The sequence below is a fragment of the Amphibalanus amphitrite genome, unplaced genomic scaffold (genome assembly GCF_019059575.1).
Source record: "Amphibalanus amphitrite isolate SeventyFive unplaced genomic scaffold, NRLGWU_Aamphi_draft 000261F_arrow, whole genome shotgun sequence".
In the NCBI taxonomy this organism is placed as follows: Eukaryota; Metazoa; Arthropoda; class Thecostraca; order Balanomorpha; family Balanidae; genus Amphibalanus; species Amphibalanus amphitrite.
This window is the reverse complement of record NW_024881756.1, coordinates 292,405-317,027: the sequence shown is the minus strand read 5'-3', so window position 1 is coordinate 317,027 and position 24,623 is coordinate 292,405. Positions and strand designations below refer to the sequence as shown.

At 47.9% G+C, this 24,623-nt stretch overlaps 1 protein-coding gene across 2 annotated transcripts; it reads left to right on the top strand.

Moving 5' to 3' along the window:
* Positions 1-839: 839 nt before the first annotated feature.
* On the top strand, positions 840-24,561 carry LOC122386753 (protein glass-like). Of its 2 annotated transcripts, none has more exons than XM_043376299.1 (10): positions 840-1,064; positions 6,087-6,361; positions 14,704-14,792; positions 18,737-18,831; positions 20,601-20,750; positions 21,122-21,210; positions 21,486-21,755; positions 22,191-22,299; positions 22,731-22,867; positions 23,175-24,548. In XM_043376299.1, the coding sequence occupies exons 2-10, from the start codon at positions 6,090-6,092 to the stop codon at positions 23,338-23,340; spliced, it is 1,377 nt and encodes a 458-aa protein (XP_043232234.1). In that variant the 5' UTR covers positions 840-1,064; positions 6,087-6,089; the 3' UTR covers positions 23,341-24,548. The 2 variants fall into 2 exon arrangements, with proteins under 2 accessions (XP_043232234.1, XP_043232233.1); XM_043376298.1 differs by having other exon boundaries at positions 940-1,064; positions 20,598-20,750; positions 23,175-24,561.
* Positions 24,562-24,623: the final 62 nt, after the last annotated feature.

Below are 24,623 nucleotides of genomic sequence, written 5' to 3'. Positions count from 1 at the left end.
CCATGACATGTAGCGGACAAACCTATCCGTGCTTCTATCCTCAGGATACTGAAATCCTTCTCCTCCACGCCACTACCCCCTTCCGGGCTGGGCAGGCAACTTTATCTCATGCGGGCTGCTCCCTTGGAGCGGCACCGCTGCTCCCGAGGGAGCGCACCCCGTAGCCGGGTGCAGTGAGTGCCTTGGGGCTGGGTGGCCTGTCCTCTGGACGGGCTCAGCTCCGGCGACTCACTAGGGTGCCTGCCCAGACCTATGTCTCCCCCTAATTCCTATCATCCTTCCGGCTCTGCAATGGTCTTGTCGACCGAAAGGGCCTAACCCAACAAAACAAAAGTAGCGGACAAAACATCAAACAACCAGTTCAATAACCGCGTTGGTAACAGACAGATTAACCGCTCTCGATCGAGGTGCACCTGTGACTGCTCTGACTCCACTAAACCACTAACAAAAGACCGCACACAGGTGACTCTCCCCTTTGCCCACCAATTACTCCCATCATCGGCACCCTGATCCCATAATCGCTGCCGCTCTCCGCGGACCCGGCGTGCGCCCCGGCGTTACAAAGCCGTCCACCTGGCGTGCGGCGCACTGCTCTGGCTCTGTGTGATTGTAACCCTCGCCGATTACCACGCTAATCATTCACCGGCTCAGAGCAGCCCTTCCGACGGATGCGCCGGCCCAGAGCACCCATTCAGACAATCAGAAAGACAAACAGGGAGCGTGACGGTCCGGGCCGCGCCGGGCAGGGAGGAGGCGGCGGCGGCGGCGGACCTCTGACGTCACCTGGACGGCGGCGGCGGTAGATCCTATTAGCGCCTGTCCGCCGGTAAGATGACACCGGCGGTCGCTAGTGGCGGGCGAGCCGGCGGCAGGCGTGACCGCAGCTGCCGATCAGGGGCACAGACAGGGCCGGCGAGGGGCCGCCGAGCTCACGGGACAGTGGCCAGGGGCGCAGCGGCCGTCCGCCAGTCCGTGCGTCCGTCCGTTCTTGTCCGGTGGTGGGCCTGCGGGCCGCTCGTGTCGCCAAGGTGGAGTGTCGGACGGACGGCCTGGAGGAGCTCCAGGTGAGAGCAGAGGGGTCACAAGGGTCGGGAAGGTTACAGAGATCGGGGAGGTTACAGGGGTCAGGGAGGTCTTAAAGGTCAGGGGGTTACAGAGGTCAGAGGTCACAGAGATCGGACGTCACAGAGGTTGCAAGAAGGTGATACCTAAATACGACAGAGCCTGAGATGTTAGCAGGGTTGGGATTATCGAGGACACGTCTTGTTCCTTGGGCCGCATGTCACTGATTGATTGAGGATCACTAAAGACACCTTTTGACTCATGTCTGGAGATCGTTGATGGCTCGTCTCGACTCAATGATCGGGGTATGGGTGAGGACACTTCTTGTCGTAATGATTTTAATGATCGAGGACACGTCTTGCCTTCACTGAATGGCCGGAGATGGATAGGGCGTTGAATCGTCTTCCTATGCTCGCCGCAAAGTGAAACACAAAATACTTTTTGTAATAACACGCTAAGTCTGTCCAAGTTAGAACGTTTAATATTTTCTGAAATATCATTTTACCGCAGATAAGTTTACAAGGTCCGGCATGGGTTTTGTCATCTAAAAAATGGTGCTCTCTAAGTTATAATAATTAGAGGTAACGATTATTTGTAGCGTTCTGTACATTCCCCACGGGCAGAAAGTTACCCACGAGCACCATTTGTCACGCCGGCAACCAGGTTGTGGAGCACAAGTGGCTTGATTTTCGACCGCGCCCGTTTGAGTTTAACTGCAGAGTGCAGGGCGACGAGGCTGGTCACCAGCTTCCGTTTGTCCAGGTCCTGCTGGACGATAGCTGCACCCAATTCCCTCATATAGGCGATGGCTTCCACTTTGAAGGATGGCTCTCCCTATTAGAGTTTGTCCGCACCTTTTTTCAGGTGGACAATATGTGTGAAACTGGCCGTAGCTCGGTGACCCATGATCCGAGATCCGTTCGTGGCCTCATGTCCCGCGGTCAAAGACCGTACCATAAAGGCCAGGGGTGCAGCCAGAATCGTTATTTCTCAGGGGTATCAACGATTAGGAACCGGAAAGTGTTGTCCGCCATAGGTAGATGACAAAGCCTTTACCGGACCCTGTATCTCGATGTTTAGTAGGAAATAACGACGCTTACGGCGAACCTATCGGTTATACATACGAGTGCATACATCATTCAGCCGGTTGGTGTCATAATAATCGTGCGAGACAAAATAAGATGGTTAAATTACAATCAAATTTTGTTATCAAATAAAATCCTTTTGACAATTAATTCAATGTAGAACAGAATGCTAGGACGGTACATGCTTGTAGGATTTTGCAAAAATCGCGCTTAAAGTCACGCTGCGACTATCCCGATTTCGCAAAAAGAAAGAAAAGCAAAGACACAGTTAAAACTTTTCTTCTGGAAAATAACATCAGGCTCCCAGGGATACCAAGAATGTTTCGGAATACGAGCCAGTTTTTTTTTCAAATTCGATAATGCAGATGCCAATCGTACCACATGAAATGATGAACAGACGAAGCTATAGATTGGACTAAGCATGGCTTGTTGCAAATAGACCCCTTGTCTTTGATCACAAAGCTCGAAGTAGCTGCTTTTGTTCTGACTTAAACATGTCAATGAAGTAGCAGATTTTATCTTTGATTCTAAAAGAGTGATGCATTGATGACCTGTTTACCTTATTTATTCAATTCCCTAGTCCTCCGTCCATGACACATTTGCAAGCTGCCATTATGATCACATAATGATCGTAATGATGAATAATGAATATTTGTACATAATTGTGCAATGTAAGATGAGCATTACGCATGCATTGCTAAATGGCGACTTGCACAATGCACATTCCTCGCTTATGAGAAAAAATCCGAAGCCATTTATAGCTGTCGGGATACCCGTCCACTTATGCGTTTAATCAAACATTTTCTAAAGCCTTCTGAAAAGCATTCGCCCGGCTACTTCTAAGGGTTTTGTTATTTTTCGACCAGTAAGTAGAATCATATCATGCAGGCCACGGTGGAAAGCAGAGGCAAAATACAAAATGTCGGTGAAAATAGACAACCCATGGAATTCGTTATAGTGTTCCGGTTAGCACTAGTGAAAGAAAAAAACACTTCCCAAACTGGCTCAAATGGCAAGTGTTAATGTATGTAATGGATGCTACTTGTATGATATCATGTTGAGTTGCAGCTCGTCTGTCCACAAATTTCAAAATTATAAACGACAAACCTTATTTCATTTTATTTTGTTGGTGTATGTCCACGCTTTCCTTCCATGTAGTTATATTTTTCCAGGCGGTTTCAATGATTGAAGCATTTAGAGATTTAAGTAACACGTAACACAGTGTTCTCGAGCACAGCAAGATTTCCGGGCTTCCGGCGACTTTGCACTGGCTGAGATGAAAGATCTATTCCCAGTCACCTCTCAAATTGCTGTTTATGGTGCAAACAAACTTAACCATCTCGTCCATAACTTCCTGTGATATTCAGAAACCCTAGACGTCCCCTTCTTTGCGCACTTTGTAGATCTGTCAGTTTAGGTATTTATGAAATGCTTATACCAAACGAGCAACGTGCTAACTATCTTGCTCACAGCACAGGTGATGGCGCTACTGTTATTGTTGTTGTTGTTGTTGTTATTGTTGTTGTTGTTTTTCGCATGCACGATCAAATGCGAGTAAGGTTTTCAGTAAAAGTCATTGTTTCATGTAAAAGTCAATTTCGCTTGAAACGGCACTCGTTTTTGCAGCTATGTGTAACAATCATAGCACATGCGTTGCAATGTGTCTGCTATGAAGTTGTGTCTATTAGTGCAGACCCACCCGCTACTATCGCCCAGCCGGAAGAACATCCTCTCGGGCGTGGGAACCCCGGGAGGCTGCACACGCTCCATTCGGAAGTTTATCCCCGAGACAGGGCGGAAGTGGGTGTGGTTCTGATTACAGTGGACGTTTCTCCGTGGGCGTTACTCTGAAGTGAACTGACCGTCATGCACTGCACGTAGCTTCCGTACGGCTTGGCTACCGGTGGGCGTGCCTGTGCCAGTTCTGAGTAGGATAGATAGAGAGGTCGGAAATGTGAATAAAATCGGACGCAAGCGGTCGGCCGAAAGACACCCAACGCCGTTAGACCTAAGGTGCAGCTACATAGGCACATCGAGACCTCCAGTGAGGGTAGGGGAGAGTGGGGTAATTTGGCCGCTTTTTTTAGAAAACGATATAACTTAAAATTGACGAAACATTTCTGCATTTTCTCAACGCTGGCAGGTGTCGCATTCATTTTACTTTACTGGACAGTGAACTTGAAATGATAGAGTAATTACTTATATTGAAATTGTGACGTATTACAAAGGTCTGCAAGGCGGCCAAATTGCCCCACTAGCAGGGTTATTTGGCCGGGGGTGTGGGGCAATTTGGCCGGTGTTAGTTTGCGGTCGGGATTTTCTGTTATATTGCGAGTCAGCTTCAGATTCAGCAATGACGTGTGTCCTATGACGCATTTGCCGCATTTTGGAGGTTGACTCAGGGGTCACAGGGGTCAAAATAGCCAAATTAGCTGCTCTAGATGCGATCACAGTTTTTTACGAATAACTTTTGAAGTAATCAAGCTAGGCCAAAACTTCGAGTACCATCGTAATTCTCTCGTCAGTCCACATCGAAAGATATATAAGTTGACCTTGAGAAGTCAAGGTCAAAGGTTGACCTCAGGTCACGTTGCATCAGGTCGCTTGACCTCAAGGTCACGTGATTTCAAGGTCATCATGCATATCATTCGATGCGCCTTGGCGAGCTGAACAGAATGAGACCATTTGTGCGGCTGTACCATTTTTATGTAAGGATTTATTAGCAAAAAAAGTTTGGTAACCTTTGATGACGTCACATGCTCTTACAGTTGACCAATCGGAAGTAAGGCATCAAAGTAGTCAAAGTTAGTCATGAATCATGTCATTTATGGTACAATTGACCATGAAAACTCGGCCGTCCCAGCATAGTGACCATGAGCGCACCGGCCAAGTTGCCCCGCTAGTCCCGGCCAAATTACCCCATTTTGCCATTCTGAAAATTTTTGTCTATAAAGTCATCACGGCTATACGGAATTAGATAAAATTGCTCTTGGAACCGCTGAACACCTCCAAGAATGGCGCTATAATGTCTGAATTCGTTTTTAGCCCAAATACTACATGTTATACAACTTTTTAAACAGAAGTAAAAGTTACCATTTTCTAATGAAATTAACGTTTTATTAATTTTGAATAAAACTACGAGGGGCAAAGTTTTGACATTTGTCCTTCAGTTATTTCTACCTATGACAAATGAATAGAGACTAGAGATATTTCACTCACTTTTATTAGACATCGTACAGGTGGGGGCGGCCAATTTACACCACCGGCCAAATTACCCCACTCTCCCCTACGTATGTATTAGGTACCTACTGGTTTCACCATTTGAGGCTATTTCGATGCGTCTGCTTTATTTATACCGCTCATTGAATGATATTTTGCTGGTCTAAAATGTGTGCTCCCAGGGTTGTTCCACATTTTCATGTCTAAAGGTAGGCAGCCTTCCCATCAGATCTATGGGGTGACCGATGACAAGTAGCATCTTAAAACAACTAAATGACTGCAATTATCGGGAGCTGGTAGATGATTTGCGGGCCAGTAATTGAATGCCACATCTCACTGAAGCCGTGCGTTTTTAAGGTCCTAGTGACCGCATCAGCCCTCTTGCTGTTGCCTATTAAATTTAGCCACTTTGGAAGCCTGTGCGGCGGGGCGGCGACCGGTCGGGCGGTCCGCCAGGGCGGTCCGGCCTCCGACGACCGGGTCTCTAGCCCCGCCCACCGCCAGTGCTGGACGCTGGTTGGCCGGAGCCGCCAGCGGCCAGCCTCCGTCGCCATGACAACACCACATCTGAGGGGACCACCAATCTCTCGGCCGTGTGCCGGGCGGGCTTCCAAAATAGCAAGGAGTAATTAGCGGCTTCTCTGATGAATGCAGCGAGCGGGGCGGCGCCGCGCCGATTTCCACGAGCAGCTCATGTACGGCATCGTATATATGTTTCAGGCGATGGCGGAGATGGACAGTTACGTGCCGAACAACCCGCACTTCGGTTACGAGACGGGCCCGTGGCAGCCGCTGACGCCTCCGCCGCCGCCGCCGCCACCGCCGGGTCGCTACGGCTACACGGGGTCACCGGAGCCCGGCCCGCTGCCGGGCACCCTAGCTCCGGACCCGCCGCTGCAGACCTGCCACACGCCCGACCCCATGATCAACGGCCTGTCGTTCAACGCACTGGATTTTGAGCCGCTGCCGCACGTCTACACTATCAGCAGTCACAGGTGGGTAGGGGTGGGGGCGGGTCAGGGGTCAGGTGAGGCAGGGTGGGTCAGTCATGGATGAGACAATTCTCATGCATGGGCCAGTGAAGGTCAGATGCTTGTTATGAACGGTAGTTAGCTCTTACAGGTAACATGAACGGACGGATATGAGTAAAGTGCGATGGATGAGAGCAAGGTCAAAGGTGGATCATGTCAAACGGTAATGGACAATGGACAGAGCAGTGTGCATTTTCCCAGTAGAAATCCCACGAGAAGCTGAGCGTGAGAAAATTTGGCGTATCAATGCTTTACGTAAGTCATTCAATTCATAACGATTATGGATTACTTAGAGCTCACTCATATTTTGTACCTTCAACATTTAAATCATATTCTATTCTAAGTACCATCATTGTCAATCAAAATTAATTCATTAAACAACGAAAAAAAAACGCTTACCCACCATTTATACAAGCATATATAATAAATAAAAAGACCAATAACAATGACCAAAGATGGTTGTGGTGAGCTTTAAATACCTATGAGTAGCTATGTGCTTTGAGGCACAGAGACTGCAGGCTACTTTCCCTTTTCATCTATGGCTCCTATTTTCAACTATGGGCTCCTATGTAAAGAATTAAACAGAAAGAAAAATGCACTTTTTCGAAAAAATTATTCGTTTCTTCGATATCGTCGTACATCGGAGGGTAGAGGACAGGGCTACCGCAACAAGCTTCGCTTAGCGGTGGCTCTGTCCTTGTGAATCCTGCCTATCAAAAGGTTCGGACTATTTTTTTTTAAATCGTCAAAAATGACAGAAAAATATTAACTTATTTTTTTAATTAAGTAAAATAACCAACGGCCCTGGCAGACACGCCTATCAGAAAGTGTTATGTCAGATGGCTGGTGCATTGAATCATTTCCGGACCACTATATTTGGCCGCAGCGTCATGATGGGAACTCCACCGATGGTCCCCCGGCCAGGTTCATGGTCACCACATGGGACCCTATCTGCTGTCTGTCGCTGACCGCCAGGAGCGGCAGGGAGACGCTAGTTTTCACAGATATCGACCGGGCAGTCACCCTGAACTTGAAACTCGCTGAATTCGCCGCTGGCCGTCTGCTGCCGCTCACTTCTCACTTCTCAGTTCTCACCTTCCGTATTAAAAACAAAACAATTAACTCCACATGTGCGACAAAACAGAAATGCTATACCCTTCCGTTACCCTAATGCTTAATTCATCCATTATCCACTTATTTCATTCTTTACATTCTACACTGAACTAACGCGGCCGCGGGTAACCGCACACGCATAAGACCGCCGCGCCAGCAGTCCACGCACCTGATGGGTAGGCAACCCGCACAGCCCGGCCGCCTGATGGATAGGCAACCCGCACAGCCCGCACAGAGACGGCCGCTCGGAGCCGGGCTGTCGCTACGGCGAGCGGCGGAGGGAGAGAGAGAGAGAGAGAGAGAGAGAGAGAGAGAGAGAGAGAGAGAGAGAGAGAGAGAGAGAGAGAGAGAGAGAGAGAGAGAGAGAGAGAGAGAGAGAGAGAGAGAGAGAGAGAGAGAGAGAGAGAGAGAGAGAGAGAGAGAGAGAGAGAGAGAGAGAGAGAGAGAGAGAGAGAGAGAGAGAGAGAGAGAGAGAGAGAGAGAGAGAGAGAGAGAGAGAGAGAGAGAGAGAGAGAGAGAGAGAGAGAGAGAGAGAGAGGATGGAGAAGAAGAAAGCGCGTCGGCACACCGGCAATGGCAGTATTAATAATACAGCTGAAGCTTTTAATGAAAATGATAGAATGGGCTCTAGAAAATGAGCTCGTAGTCTTGGGCGCAGCCTAACCATTAGTAATTGAAGTGATGGTCTCAATCTAAAAGTTAAGTAAATCTAAGAATTATAGTAAGATGTTGGCATAGCCGGCATAGCTATTGCGCTAACAAACACTTACTTCCAATAATTCCCGGGGAAAGCATGTGCCCCTACACCAGGCATAATTCACCCACTAGAAGCGTAGCGAAAATTTATGCGATTTTTTAATTTTTCTTTTTATTTATTTCACGACACACAATGGAGGACAGAGGCGGGTAAACATGACACGCGGAGTAAACACAAAAAACAAGAACGGTAAAAAGAACATTGCGCGATACAGCTCAAACCAGCTAGGGCGGCGGCGGCGGCAGACGCGCCAGAATTTATGCGATTCAGGGAAGAAATATGACGATCGCTATCCCGACGCGCGGATGTCTGCCCACAGAATAGTGGGGTGGTCCCGTCTTTCAATAGGTAGGTGGAAGTGACTGGTAGTGAAAGGGTGGGCGCGGAAGGTACATATACCGTCTCCTTCCATATACGCGGGTTAAAGTCGATTGTCGACTATATATAGTCGACAATCGACAGTGCTTCTATGCACCGACCGGTTGAGCTTGTGGCTGCACGCGCGAGAGATAGGTACAGCTTGTCGTTATTCATTTGTGGTCCTTGAAGTGTGAGTGGTTTGTCAGGTAGACTTGACAATGTATTACATGAAGAGTAAAACTAAAAGAACTGATTTTTTTAAAGAATCGGGGCAGGGTTGGAAAACAGGAGAAGTATGTAGGATCCCTCGTGTAATTGGTCGCCATTAGGTTGTTGGAGGGGGGGGGGAGTTTAAAAATAACTTAAATGCATTTTTTACATGGACCCGATTTTGTGTGTGAAAAAATCATACTCAATTAAGTACCCACATGGAACAAAATGTCCTCCACGTCACTGTGAGGTCAGTAAGCCAGCAATCGAGTCACGGTGATCTGCTGGGTCGGTCTAGCTACACTGGGCTGTTTTCGCAGTGGCAGCAGTCGAGCTGGATACGGGGCGGAGCGTGCGGCTGTGAGAATATGATAGCTGTCTCTGAGGCTGGTCGGGTCGCTGACACTGACAGTTAGTGGCGTGCGAGCCGCAGGCTCAGTCCTCGGTCGCAGCAGAGCAAATTTGTGGGTGACTTCCCACACCAGTCATGGCGGAGACTATGATCATGGAGATGTGAGTTCGGCAATGATCTACAGTATATTATTTTGCTAATTTGCAGATCGTAAGACCGGTGATGATCTGCATATTGCAAGTTCGGTATTGTTCTGATCGTAAGTTCGGTGATAACTGGAGCTTGTAAGTTCGATATTTTAATCTGCATAATGTGCATATTGTAAGTTCGGTATTGATTTGGAGATCGTAAGTCCGGTATTCAGCTGCAGAGTGCAGAGTTCAGAGTGAGCTGAAGTGTTCGACAATGCTGCTAGAATCCTGATGATGATACAATTACTTCAAATCAATAAGACAAAGAGTAACAAATAGCATGCACGAATACAAGTGCAAGTCGCGAACCGGAGTATTGTCTCGTTAACACGCGCAGTGGAAGGGGGGGTGGATTTCGCCCACCCCTCCTGTTTTTCGCCAATAACTCGCGCCGCAAGCATAATATCAATGTGAAATTTCGGCTACCTGTCCAGAATTGAATTGCGGATCTTCTCGTGCAAGAAGTAAGAAAATCAGTTCACAACTTTTCTAGTAATAGCGGTGTAAAGTCAAACATCCTGCCGCCGCGGCGGCGCGGCGGCGCGGCGGCCGGCGCTAGCCGTTACGCGCCGCCTGAATTGTAGACTGTGCCGGGGCGGGACGGTTCCGTCTTTACATCGCGCTCCTTACCGCTGATTATATTAGATTCGCGTCAAATTCGGTGAGAAGACGGAGAAATGTACAGGGAATCATATGATCAAAGAATTTTGAAAATCGGCCGGTAACAACTTGAGTTATGAGTGTGTAAACACAAAATTGTGATTGCCGCGTTTCCCGCGTCGGCCGATGCCGCCTCAGCCGGCGACATCTTACCCTTCGCAGGCTTCTAAGTTCTAACTGCCATATTTATTGTTGGATTATCTAGGAATTCACCATACATACTCACAAATGTTTGCTCTTTCGTATAGTGAAAATTTAAAAAAAAAATCGACCGGCAACTTTTTGAGTTATCGGCGTGTAAACGCAAAAAGTCGCTGATATGGCAGATTTGACCACATTTGACCTTGAAGGTATTGACCTAGGGTCATGAAATTCACACACAACAGAGTTCCCCATAGCCCTCACCTACCCTCCAAATTTCGTCTTTCTAGCTCCAGTGGGAGCTGAGATCTTAGGGGGGGGGGCGATATCCGCCCCCCTTCCACTGGGCGTAGTACTCGCAACCCTTCCACTGCGCGTGTTAAAGATACCCGTTTATATGGCCATTTTATTCACTTGCGATGAATAATTAAACCGCGCACCGACGGGGTCTGCGCCAACTTACAACCGACAGGGCGGGGGGGGGGGGCGGATGACCGCCCCCCCTGAGATCTCGAAAACGAAGCAAGATAGCGACAAGCGGTAAACGGCATGGGGTACGCACGGACAAGGTCTACAATTTTTAAAAGGTCATTTTCAGGTCAGGTCAAAGATGACGTCACAGGGGTAAAAAAAGTCAAACATGACGGCGCTAGATATGGAGAAAGTTTTTCTCGAATAACGTATGAATTAGTGACGCAAGGAACAAACTAAGGACATCATTGTGATTCTCTCTTTAATACGCATCGAATCATATATATGTTGAACTCGAAAGGTCAAGGCCAAAGGTTGACCTCAGGTCACGTGACCTCGAGGTCATCATGTATATCATTCGATGCCCCTTGACGAGCTGCACACAATGAGACCAACTGCGCGGCTGCATCTCGTTCCTGTAAGGAGTTATTGGCAAAAAAACGTTGGTGACCTTTGATGACGTCACATGACCTTACACACTGAAAACACTTTGGAAGAACGTTAAGAACGTACGGGGGTATTTAGACCCCTGTGGGGTAAAATGTTATGCCACCGTTTTTCAGAACCCCTATGGTTCTTCACGTAGACGGCTTTGCATTCTCATGAAAAGAATCAACACGATTCTTCCAAAGACTCTTATGAGGTTTAGGGTTTATAATAAGAGCGTTCCTAGCACCTGGATAAGAACCCCAAAGGGTCTGTGAAGAAGTCCCCGAGGTTTATAGGGAAACCACCCTGTGCTCTGAATATCGGTTGTAGAACCCTTTCAGTTCTATTGCAATACCGCAAAATCCCCGTTCACTCGTCTATTGAACCTCCCATGCATGGCTATCGACCTGCGCCGTCACATCTGCTGCGCAAACACAGTATTTGATACACCTTAAAATGTATTACCATTTACCTTCCTCTTTACTCTGAGCAATCAGCCTGCAAGTCTCCAGTCAGGAACAAGCAGCCCGCAACCAGCCCATGCGATCAGCCCGCAACCAGCCCGCATTCAGCCTGCGATCAGCCCGCAATCAGCGTGCAAGAACGCTTTTTCCTCGGCCGTGTCACTTGCCTTACACATCCAAGCCAAAGAACTCCAGAGCCTTTCGGGCATGTTTAATTATTCAAGTTGATTCCTTCAACTTCAGGGTTGCTTTCTGTACAACTATGAACACATTTTTAGCTTTGGCAAGTGGATGTTTTCCCAAACACAGTACGAGTATGCGCTATCGCCCATGTCAGCAGCCGGGTGGCGATATCGCATTCTTCCAAATCACATACAGTTAGTCTCCTTCCACCACCAGCTTCAAGCCAGCGTTTTCGACGATGTCGACGTCTCCGCGCGCCAGGACGCTCTCCTCAGACTCCAGGGCCTCAATCAGAGCGGAGATGGCCTTGTCCCCTAGAATGAAGAGTCGGGCGGATGCGTTAGGCAGGGAGAAAAGAAACTTATATTGACTTCAGAGACCATGAGCCTACTCCAAAAATAAAATAATGCACTTAACCCTCGCATGTGTAGGGGGGGGGGTCGGATGGACCCCCCCCCCATGGTTTTTCGCAAATAACTCGCGTAAAAAGCGGCCAATCGCGACGAAACTTTCAGTACCCTCGCATTGATCAATTTTACACCTAACCTGAAAAATTCATGACCCTGACCCAAATGACCTTTGACCTGTGACCTCTTTTCCGAGACCATGTTTGGCCGGAATCGCGATTCCGCGTATGTCGGCTCGCATTAGCCGCGCGTTTGCAAGCTTTTCGTGGTTTCAAACGTTCAAACATGTGATTTGATGTTGCTCCCATGCATTAGGGTGGGTGTCAAGGTCACCTGAAGGTCAGGTCAGGTCATTGACCTTTGGTGACCTCGGAAGACCTCGGCTCACTTTTTCGAGTTTTACATGTTTCTAGGCTAGTTTTTGGAGCTGAATTCGAATTTAGCAGCCATTTGAACATTTACGAAGTAGTTTTGGTGCCTTCGTAGCATGTTACGAAGCTGTCAGAGGCGGTTGACACGTACTACGAATACCCTTCACGACGCCTACTGGTTGACCTGACCTGACCTGACCCGACTTGGTCTAAATGCTTAAAGACATCATCTGTGATCAAAGCTAGCATGATATTCGTGATCAGCAACCCGAAAAACCCCTTAGCAGCCACACTTTACGACTTTCTAAGACTAATAGGTCCCGATTTTCCCGACTTTGGGTCATTGACCTGACCTGGAAGGTCAACCAATGACCTAGGTCCTTAAAATTGGGTATCATCGGCTTCCTCTCATCACGGGCAACACGATCGTTTTTTCCGCGAAGCTCTAGCTCGATCAGAGGCCAAACGGCAAGGGGGGGGTCCAACCGACCCCCCCCCCCCCCCCCCTACACATTAGAAGCTGGCAAACGCCGCACACATGCGAGGGTTAACATATAAAGTGCAGCTAGATAAAATATTCTACTAATCAGCAAGAACATATGTTTATTAAAATGAGCCAAATCCTATACCTAAAACAGTTGAACCCAAAATGGCAACCTGATTCTATTCCTGATTTATCTTCATTTGGAAGATTTGTCTAAATACCACATGCATAATTTAAGCTATGGGGCATTTATAAAACATATAAATACTTACTGCATTGATTGGTCTTGCATATGAACTTTCTTCATCCAATGCATTCATCCATGCATTTGAAGAGCGTTGTGATATTGCTTATCATTGTCAATCACAAGTAATATAAATAATACACAACACTTGATAAGCCAAAAATTAACCTTATTTCAGTTCTTCAATATTCGATTACTTGCCATTCACCCAATCTTGCACCAGCCGCTCGTCACTGCACAAAGCGTGATCCAACGCGATCGAAAAATGGCGATCGCCTCCGGTGGACGCTAGAACGTGGTACCGCGGGCGTGGTCTTGATGAAAGCCATTACACTGATTAAACCACAACCCCTTCTTCTTAAACCCGATGCTAGTTCGTGCAAGACCTTCAAAGGGTTTATCTTTCGCGCGCTTTGTGTGACGTAATATCACGTGACTAGGGAGAACGAAGAAGAACCGGTGTTGGTCGAGTTGAAGCCCCCTGGGGCTGCTAAGACTGCACGCGAAGAAGCAGCACGTGTCTTCGGTCTATGTGAAACACTGTGTGTGTTCTTCATGAACCAGACGTTCTTCTTCGCCTCTAAGCCAGTTTACCCTAATACCCCAAAAACCTAAGTGTGGAATATTCTCAGATGCTTTTGCATTACGTTCTTTCAACTTGTTTTCAGTGAGCTGGCCAACAGCAAAACAGGCCTCAAGGTAGTGAAGGTTGATCGTACATGAAGTCATGTATGGTATATGGGGCCATTCCGACGCGTTTTAGTGGGAAAAACAGAGAGTTGATTTTTCCCCATTGATCCATTGATTCCCCCCAATGGGAAGGCCGAGAAATTGACCTGACCTTAAGTCATCGATATCGAAATTCCGAGATATACAAATTGTAGCTACCAATGACCTAATAACATCCTGCGACTTTCAAAGGCCTCCGTCATCTACTGTAGCTCTGACACTGTGGCAAAGTTGCAAAAAAGTGACTTGAGGTTGGGTCATTCAAAGTGACCTGACCTGACCTTAAAAGTTAGGAGGTTCAAACTGCACATTATGTGTAAAATTGATAAGAGAATAGTCATGCCAAATTTCGCGGCGCTACGCGTCGCGGTTTTCCCACTATTCACGAAAAACCTTAGGGGAGGGGGATAACCGCCCCCCCGTCGGTGCGCGGGTTAAAATAAGCATGCTTCTTGTCTGACATTGGATACTAGACCACTTATAAAGAATTTTACAGAGAGCTTGGCCCTCACCACACGTGTATAGCAATTAGCAGTTATGCCTATAACTCACTTTCATCTTTTAAAAGGAAAGCCTAGGCAAAGGAGACTCAATGACGCTGTCGCACCACTTATATTTAACTGAATAAGAATATAAAATGAACACTTACTCCTCTATCAATTATATAGCATATCACGCACGAAAATCGAACATCCATCGCATAGGCCATCCTTGACGTTTGCCGACCACGTATTTTTCAGGGAGTTCAGTCCACCGGTTCGGGAGCGGTCACCGACGCAGGAAATGAACGACTTCTTCTTCCCCATGAAACACCACGGCGCCACTGCAGGTGAGCGCTTGAGAAACGCACTACAGTCTACAACAAACGCGTTAGTTAAATGCATCCCTTCCACATGTGCGAGTAGATTTACCATAGAAATAGAGCATATTGATGACTGCACATAATCTCTGATAAGAGAGAAGCAGTCAGTTTTTTTAGCAACAAGTAGTAAATTGAAATTAGCTTGTCCCTTTCGTAAAAAGCTTTCACCGGATCCACCATATGTTCCTCTTTCCTACACCCAAGAAATCATGCGTTATAAATTGACAAAACAAGGTAGCTCAATTCAGCTTCAGGTAAAATTTACAAGTAAATCTAAAAACTGAATACCATTTGTACAGACCAGCGAAACATCTATTTGAAGAAAGATGAGACAAGCAGCGAAGGTTTCGCGATTTCAACCAAGGGATGTGCTTTCTAAAAGGAAAAGGAAAAAGGAAAAGGAAAAGGAAAGTTCGAAGCATTCCCGAATACCGTATACATAGCTTCTAACGGTCTAATTTTCGAGGCTTATGGCAGGAAGCATGGGTGGTGTTTTGCATACCTATCGATGGTAGGGTCCTAGCCCTACCTAATTTTTGGCATATAGAGCCCAATCGCGTTGCATGGTAAGAATGGCCTTTGTATTCTTAAATGAACTATTCAAGTCGTACCAATAAATTTACGGGAATGACATCCATAGTGCCTGAAATGCTGTATGCTGAACAGCATGCACTAAATATGCATCAACTGAACACTCTTCTAGAGAAGTAATGTAACGAAAGACTGTGTTCATAAAATTACGTTAGTTTTTTACGGAGCGGGATACGCCCCCTGTTTAGCAGCTGTTGTCACTTCCCTGAGAACTTTCTATCCGGATTCAGCCGGTTGGTGCCGCCTCCGCCGTCCGCCGACTGGGGTGGTCATCACGCGCTCTAGGCGTGATCACTGGGAACTGGCCGTGAGCCGAGTGCCGGCGGCCACCTCGCGCCCCCGATAGCCAGCCCACGCGGGGCCACGGCCGGCCGGCCCCGCCCCCGCCCGGGCGAGCCCCTGTGACGTCAGCGGCGGGCCCTCCGTGCAGCGACCCGTGACGCTAACGTAATGCATGTTATACGGTGCAAATCGCTCATTGCCTTTTGGAATTATATCACTGCTTGTAAATTATTATCAGTGGATGTTCATTAGCAAGGTAACTCTTCAATAAATGGAGCGCTTTTGAATTACAACATTTTGCGCACATCTCGCTCGGATGACATAAACTGACGTGATAGGCAAGCATATTATTAATCACGATCAAGCTTACTAATTAAATAATCAATTTTGCACGTTAAGCTGGCGTTCTAAATTTCTTTAGCGTTTACAGTCAACTATAGACCTCTGTATACCTATAAACAGGTCTAAAGCTGACTCTTATGCAGAGCTCCATAGTCAACTTTTCTCCTTTTCTTTGCTCGCAATACATTTTGAAAGTTGCTCCTGTCTACAGCAATCGCTTTTCGCATTCGTATTTAATGAAATGCGGAAAGCGGATACATATCTACACACGGAGCCTGCGTGGCACGTTGGTTCCGATGACGCGGGTGACAGCTGACAGCTCGCTAACTGTCATTTATGAGTATGACGTCATATCCCTTGTTCAGTGTCAGGCTGGCGTGCGACGAGCTGCGGTGACGACTGACGCACTCGGCGGGGCTTCCTCTGATGCACGATCTGTTGAAAGGCGGGCCAAATTCCAGTGACATGTATTGTTCCGAGTTTCCCATGTAATTCTGCGTTTGAAATGTCAAAATCCGTAAAAACTATCGTCCGGACTGGCTGATACGTCGGGCGGACCTACTATTCGCGTGGCTGGTGAATCTCGTGGGCGGCTTTGAAGTCTGGATAAACCGTAGCTGTCGATTTTTTTTTGTAAGTAAAACTGACCTTAGATCAAACATTCGAAACTCTGATGTCCACACAAACGCAGTCATGTAACCAGGGCCTCGTTTCATAAAGCTCTGCCGTAACTTACACCTTTCCGTAAATCACACCCTTTCAAACTACGGAGCGCAAATGAAGCCGTTTCACAAAGCCACAACTGGAATTGTTTACACCTCCGTAACTAAGCACATTTGCGTAGTTACCGTAATTTATCAAGCGTCCTACAAATTACAATTTCATGTCAACACTTATTTTTTTACGAGAAATTATAAAAAATTATGTTGAATTTAAATCTTAAAAATTATTTATGAAAAAACAAAATTGATATTGATGACCATCCTTCATTAAATCAATATATTGAAAACAGCAGAAAGCCAGCTAAGCAGAAGTGCCTTACTACGGAAGTGGCGCAGCGCGGCGAATAAACAAAATTCCGATAGCGGCCACACAAAGGCGACTGGTACAGAAGACTTGCAGTTTCTTTTTCTCATTTTGGCTGTTCTTTCTTCCTTACCGGGCTCAACATTATAAAATATATTAAGAATTAGCTTCGAATCTTCACATTAATTCAAATTCACGCAACATTTTGGTGCGTAGTTTACACCACTGATATCAAGAGCTTGATAAAATATTTGGCGTTAATTACGTCGTTTTATGAAACCCAAATGGCATCAATTGGTCCGGAATCGAGCATTTGCCGTAAATGAAGCTCCGTAATTTCGATGGCGTGAATTACTCCGGTCACCGGCTTTATGAAACCGAATTGGCATCAAATACGCCAAATCTGGCATAATTGACGGAACGCCGCAAGTAATTCCTTTTATGAAACGAGGCCCAGTAGGCATTTTTCACTAAGTGGGAGTCGCGTTCAGTACCGATGGTTGAAGCTGTCTTCTTGCATTGATAGTCATGATGACGGCCATGTGACAGCGTTTGTGACAGCAGACCGTCGTGACAGCTCGGTACGCGTCTGTGACAGCTGGTCGCGCGTCCATGACAGCTGGTCGTGCATCCATGACAGCAAGCCGCACGTCCATGACAGCTAGTCGTACGTCCATGACAGTTAGTCGCGCGTCCATGACAGCTAGTCGCGCGTCCATGACAGCCGGGTGTCCCACAGGCGGTCAGCACGACTGCGCCCTGGAGCAGTGTCGCCTGAGGCGGTCAGCGGTCGGTCGGTGGGCGCCGCTGACCGAAACCGACTCCAAACACTGGCAATACGGTACCCCGGGCGCCGGGACACTCTGTTTTATACGGACCGCATGCGCATGTCGGATGTCGTATGGTGTCATCTGGCTGTATGAAATCCAATGTGTGTTGTGTTTAATATCCTCCAACCGTGCGATGTGCCCCGACAATTTAGCATGCATTGTTGTCACCTGATGTCGTCTAATCCTGTCTGATGTCGCCGAGATGAAGCCTGCAGCGCTACTGCTTCTCACTATTATGCACGTCTCATTTTCACGCGATGCTTCAGATGATTGATATTCTCAAAAATGTCCAGTTTCATGCGTTCGGAGTCTCCGCGATAACACTTTTTTAATATGTTCGATGTCCTCGTCCACCAATCGTTCTGTCAAGCATTCTTCGCTTGATATGCGCTCAAATACGACCATAATACATGCGTGCCCGGCTCATGCGAAATGTAATAAATAGGTTCTGGCTTTGGCTGACTTCCTGAAGTATACCCGAGTTTGACCGTGCAAGAATATCGTAACGGGCGTCCGTAGCATGCTGTTTGCCGTCATAGTTTTGCTGTGAGCATAAACGTTCCGACAAAATGTCTGTCATCCCTGGTGTGTAGTGATTATCTGTCCTTCAAGATAACCAGTGTGTGCATTTAAGTCCAATGCAGATTCAGTTAACGCAAATATAAAGATATGATGTTGCATTAAGCAAACCATCGCCAGACAATCATCTATCACACATAAGATGAGCATGAGGGAATTGCAAGGTGAAAATTCATCGCAATGATAGCTCAAATGACCCTCTTTCAAGGCCATACGTTTTGACATAATTAGCATTACACTGACCTGGGTTGTCGTTTGCAGGTGCCCTGTCACCGACAGGCGGGTCCTCCGGTCATCTGGTGTCACAGAACAGCCTGACACCGAACCCGCATACATTCGGCAGCCCTGCCAATCAGGTAACAGCAGAGTCTCTCAGTACATCTGCGCTATACACGCTCACGGGTTGAAGCAAGGGTATAAATAGGCATCTGAAAACTTGCGGGTTAGATCTAAAATTCAACTACGCAGGCTCCCCACAGTCAGTTTTACTCTGTGACGAAAAAATGATGTATGCATTATATGCGATACTTTGTTTGTTTGTTTGTTACAAATTGCGGATACTGATCGTGAATTCACAAATTTAAGCGTTTTACGGCACTATTCACTTAAGTTAAGAAATATAATTGTGCTTTGTCCCGAACGATACTGCTAGCAGACGCATGGCTGTTTTTGAACAAAGCCGTCACCACGATTTGTATGCAATGGGATATTACAGCGAGGAATCCCAAAATACGGTGGTAGAAATCGCTCAGAATGCAAATATCTCCGTTATGAAACTGCACTGAATTGTGTCATGGTCGAATGTGTGCGAAAAATGTTTCAATATAACCTTCTAACTCGAGCATTCATGCGAGTTCCGTGTGACGGAGTGTCCTCCATGTCATTTTTTCACCGACACAATGTCAAATCACCTTTGTTCGATATACACGCTGATAACCCACTTAATTTCAGAATATATTACCATTTTGCTGGGATAAAATGTGCGGTATCTCGCTTATCTCACCAAATCAGCCCGGTTCATCAGGAAAAGGGTGGACATGGTCAGGTGCCCCGCGTGTTTACGGAGCGAGCGAAGCGAGCGGACTCTTACGTAGAATAACGGAAATTTCTGAGTATGAGCGGCCGGCCGGCCGGCCGGCCGTGGTCACGATTCTGCGACGCTTATATCTCAGCAACCACTTGACCGATTTAAATGCGGTAATTTTTGTAGGGTAGCTTCATTCCTTCTACCAAGTATTGGACTATTCCCGATGCATGTGGGTGACCCCTTATGCACGTGCCACGTGCAAAACGAAGAGGTGTCACTTTTGTAATTGTTGCAATATCTCGGTAACTACTTGGCCGATTGCGCTGAAAGTTGGCATGCAGGTAGGCACCCACTAGGCAATGCATATCCATGTGCCAGAGTTGGGGTGCTGCTGCACGTGCGCACGTGCAGGGGTCGATTCCAGAGCTCGAGAACTGCTGGACCGATGGCGCTCAAATTTGGTACATGGCTAGGGACCGGTTAGTAGGGTGCCGTGCAAAAGTCAGTTGGGACCCATTTTGCACGTGCGCACGTGCAGGGTGCCGCTTCCAGATCTCGAGAACGGCTGGGCCGATTGTGCTCAAATTTGGCACATCGCTAGAGACCGGTTAGTAGGGTGCCGTGCACAAGTCAGTTGGAGGTACCCCCTCGAAATTTCGCACGTGTAAGGCCCACCCTCTCGCTCGCTCCGTTAGTCGCCCCAAAAGGCGTTATACTGGTTTTAATTATGTAACAAAATGAAACAAACGTCCGGTTTCCAAATAATCAATTTTGGACACACGTCATGTTAAAAAATGATAGTTTTATGGTTAGCGGCAGATTTAACTGCGTATCAGTGTAGGGAAAGCAACGAAAACAGAGTTTATTGGCAGTGCAGTCACTGCTTGCTACCTTTCGGCGGCCGTCTACCACCGTATCTTCAGTACGATGAAGCGACCTATCCGTTACTTTTTCACAACCTGACGGGATTCCCTTGGGTTCAGCCCCTCACCTCCCTCACTATTGGTCTTCCGTTTTTTCTCAGCAGATACTGACCGGACCCTCCTGGGGTAAACCCCGTCCCCCAGACTGACCACTATTCGTCCCCCTCCTCAGCAGCAGCTGGCGGGCCTGTTCCCTCCCGGAGGTCACACCGTTGACCCGACTGGCTCCCAGATGTTCCCCAGCATGTCAGTCAACGTCAGCATGAACATGAACATCGGCGTGTCACCCGGCTACCATATCCAGGAGGAGTCCTTCGCACCGCAGGTGCGTGCTGCTCACAGAGCTGACGCGCCAGCCATTGATGAAAGAAGCTTTATTGGATCATGTTTTTTCGTATGCTGTATCAAATGTTGAAAGTTGAACTGAGCTGAAATAATGAAGGCATGTGGTCTGAGGCGAATAAGTGCCCTGCACGTCATTGAGCAGCCTGGGAGTTCTGGGTGTGACCTAGTGTGCTCACCGGGTGACCTGGTGTGACCTGGTGCAACCTGGTGTTTCTGGTGTGTGTGACCTGAGATGAACCAGATGAGATGAGCACGGGTGAGGCTATCTTCAATGACCGGGTATCACTCATGACCTTGTGTGACCTATAGTGACCCAATCGTGACCTGGATCTGCTCCCTTGCGATTTCCAGCTGCCGTGGAGCAGCAGTCCGCCGCAGTACCCGTCGGGAATGTTCAGTCCTCAGCCGCCGCTGGTCAGCCCGCTCGCCATGCCAGCTAGGTAAGACACTCCTTCTTCTCGGTCCAAATGAGCAACGACAGGAGGTGAACTAAACTCTGAGCTGTGTCCCTGTGTGCCAGCGCTTCAAAACGCAGAGTCTTGGAAAGTGCCACTATATGTATGTAACATGTTATTCTTCGCTGTCGAGAAGCCTGACTATCCGACATCCCTCTCACAATCTGGCATGTTCTGGCTGTGTCCTGTGCCTTTTTCAACGCGTAACGCACATCACTTCCCCCTTTTCAACTTCCCGCCTCTTTCTCTTCGCGCGACAGCTCTGCGACAGCGCCGTACAGCTCGTCGGCGAGTTACGCGGCGTTCACGGCCGAGCTGCGGCCCGAGGTCAGCTGGACGGCTGCAGCTGCCGCCCAGCAGCAGCAGCAGGTCGAGCAGCGCGGCCACCAGCTGGCCGCCTCGCTGCGCTCCAGTCTGCGGCGCGTCGACCCGGCCGGCTACTCGGCCCACCTGGACGAGTCGCTGCTGTACGTGTGCAAGGCCGAGCCGCCGCCGCCGGTCGGCCAGCTCGACAAGACCAACGTCTGTCGGTGAGCGACGCTCTGCAGGAGGGAGGGAGAATAGGGTGGAGGGCTGAAGGTGCAAAGGGACGATATTGGACGGTTTGCTTGGTGGGAGGGAAAGGTGCATGAGCGAGAGGGAAAATGGCCCTAAATGTGAGGGAGGGACGCGAGAAAATGAGAAAAGACTGAAGGAGAAGAGTGGGAAAAGAAAATCTTCCAAGAGACGGAAGGCAATAAAAAAGACCAAAGACGTTCATAGCCGGCCAGCCGATGGCGTGAAGGGCTGATGTATTTCATGCACCGCGGAAAGTCGACGAGGGACACAAAGGTCTATTTTTGTCTATTCATCAACATATTGAGTTCTTCTGGATCAAGTGCCTAACGTGAAGCCCTAAACCTACCAATACCATTATTAGTTAACAAACCTCCCCACTACGCCTAATGAAGTTCTGGTTCTTCCAGAGTATGCAGCAAGGCGTACGCCCGGCCGAGCACGCTCAAGACCCACATGCGCACCCACAGCGGCGAGAGGCCGTACAAATGTCATGAGTGCAACAAGTCGTTCTCGCAGGTGAGTGACGCCCGTGACGGCCGGTGACGAGCAGCGACGTGACGGCCGGAAGGCTCTCAAACGCCGCCGCCCACACGTGTTGCGCCAGCCGGCCGAAGCTGGCCAAGTTCGCGGCAAGGCAGCACCTCAGGCCTCAGCATCTGTTGATGACTGCGTCAATCGTCTAGTCTGTTGGAGCTGATAGAGCTTCACTTTTTATGTCATAGATTTGCTGTTTGCTAGTCGATTCATTAACATTCGTCAATAAAAACTTGCAATGCATAATGCATAGCTCTTTTGAAAAACAATTAACTTCACTGGACTGCTATACTTATATCTACACCTCAGTCGACGAATGCAGAGCACCATTGTTCTATGTCCTACTTCTCCGTAGAAGAGGATCACTGGATCTGCTTTGTCTAAAGTTGAGCACCCGTCCGTCCGATTCCCAGGCGGCGAATCTGACGGCCCACGTGCGGACCCACTCCGGCGAGAAGCCGTTCTGCTGCCCGATCTGCGATCGCCGGTTCAGTCAGTCCTCCTCGGTCACCACTCACATGAGGACACACTCGGGCGACCGCCCCTACAGGTCAGTTACCACTCTCACATGAGGATACACTCGGGAGACCGTCCCTCTCCCCACAGGTCAGTCGGAACTTCCCGCGAGGTCCGCCCTCACAAACACTTGTCCTGACGTTCTTTGGCTCAACGCGCTGGTAACTTCAGCTAGTGAGGTGTGAGGTCGTTCAGGTGGCTTTTAAATCGATCTTCTGAAGATGCGCAATGCACAATGTGTTTCTTCTTTATCACTCCTTGATGATTGCTGCCCCAGTGGTAAAACAAATGAAAAAAATAAAAACAACCGCCGTATGCTGACGCACCTTTTCTATCCGCAGATGCCGCATGTGCAAGAAGTCGTTCAGCGACTCGTCCACCCTGACCAAGCACATGCGGATACACAGCGGAGAGAAGCCGTACCAGTGCCGCATCTGCATGTTGCGCTTCTCGCAGTCGGGCAACCTGAACCGGCATATGCGCGTGCACGCCTCCAGTGTGTGCTGACAGTGGCAGCAAGAGGCGCCGAACACAGTGAGTGTAGATCTCCGACAGGGACACAACTGCTAGTCTAGTTACCAACTGTGTGTCATCGAGAGGGACGATAGATCGTCGAGAAAAATGTAAAAGAAGAGTTGCGTTTCGTGGTAAGAAGACCTTTGGGGAGAAACCCAAATGCAACAGCATACCAGCAAAGGATAAACTTCTGAGGAGCAGTTCAGAACCACTCAAAGCCCCAAGTAGAGAGTTAACATGAGATACACTAAGCGAATGGAACTGTGAGAAACATTCCCCTCTCCTCTATCGTCCAGTAAGCGCTGGACCATTCCACTGTTGGACAATGTGGCATTGAACTGGAGTGGACTAACGTTAAAAAGTCGGCTATTTGTGTGATGAGCAGCGGGTCGAACGCGTTCAGAAAAAAAGATAAGGGGGAAGTGTTCCGTGGATTGACCTGAAGAAGTAGAAATGTGGCATTGTTAGCTGTCTGTCTATCGTTCAGAAAGTTATCTCTTTCTGAAGTTCAGTTTGAACGACATTGACTAGGATTCTGCATTACAGACTTTGCAGCTCATACCTATTCAAACTACGAGTTTAACTTTTGTTGCCGCGCTGTTAATGTCGGAGAAGCATTTCTGTTGAATTCGTAAAATGGTTTGCTTGCGTACTACTACATACAATTCTGTGATACTCTTTATTCATTACTTATCCTTCTACAATGCAAAAGTGGAACTGGAAACATATCTATGATCTTACACCAAATGTGTTGATATGTTTTGTTTTGGAAAGTTTTGTTCATCCTCAATTGTCCTAACATACTCCAGACATTGACAAATGTATTCGCTTTTTGTCGCGAGATAATGTCAACATTGAGTGCTTGCAGAGGATTCTGAAATGGTAAAGGTAACATGATATTTTCTCGTCTTCGGGAGTGTGAAAGAAACATTCGCTTAGTCTGATACTGTTGAATGATAAAGGTGCCCAGCTTGCACTTTCGAAGATCTGTGAGTCATAGAGAATGGAGAAACGCTCAATGATATTGTGTCTAGTCGCTCAGCAGGTGGCTGCTTTACTATTACCAAAGGACCGTGGGGCGGCAGAGGCTGATCAGGTGAACGTGTGTGCTGATTAGTCTACTCTGCTTGTGGTGTGTATGTGTACTGTGAATGTCAGTATGTGCCAGTGGAATTATGTAATACATGTCACATGTAAGATACATATCACAGCTACACGTGAGTTTGCAGACGAGACAACCGAAGCTGCAGCTGCAATGCATGATGTTCTTACGT

What these genes read in the sequence shown, in the direction of transcription:
- LOC122386753 (XM_043376298.1), top strand. Translation starts at nt 6,090, where the DNA reads ATGGCGGAGATGGACAGTTACGTGCCGAACAACCCGCACTTCGGTTAC. An exon ending in AGGAGTCCTTCGCACCGCAG is followed by an intron (nt 20,751 to 21,121) that starts GTGCGTGCTGCT and finishes TGCGATTTCCAG; the next exon opens with CTGCCGTGGAGCAGCAGTCC. An exon ending in GCAACAAGTCGTTCTCGCAG is followed by an intron (nt 22,300 to 22,730) that starts GTGAGTGACGCC and finishes TCCGATTCCCAG; the next exon opens with GCGGCGAATCTGACGGCCCA.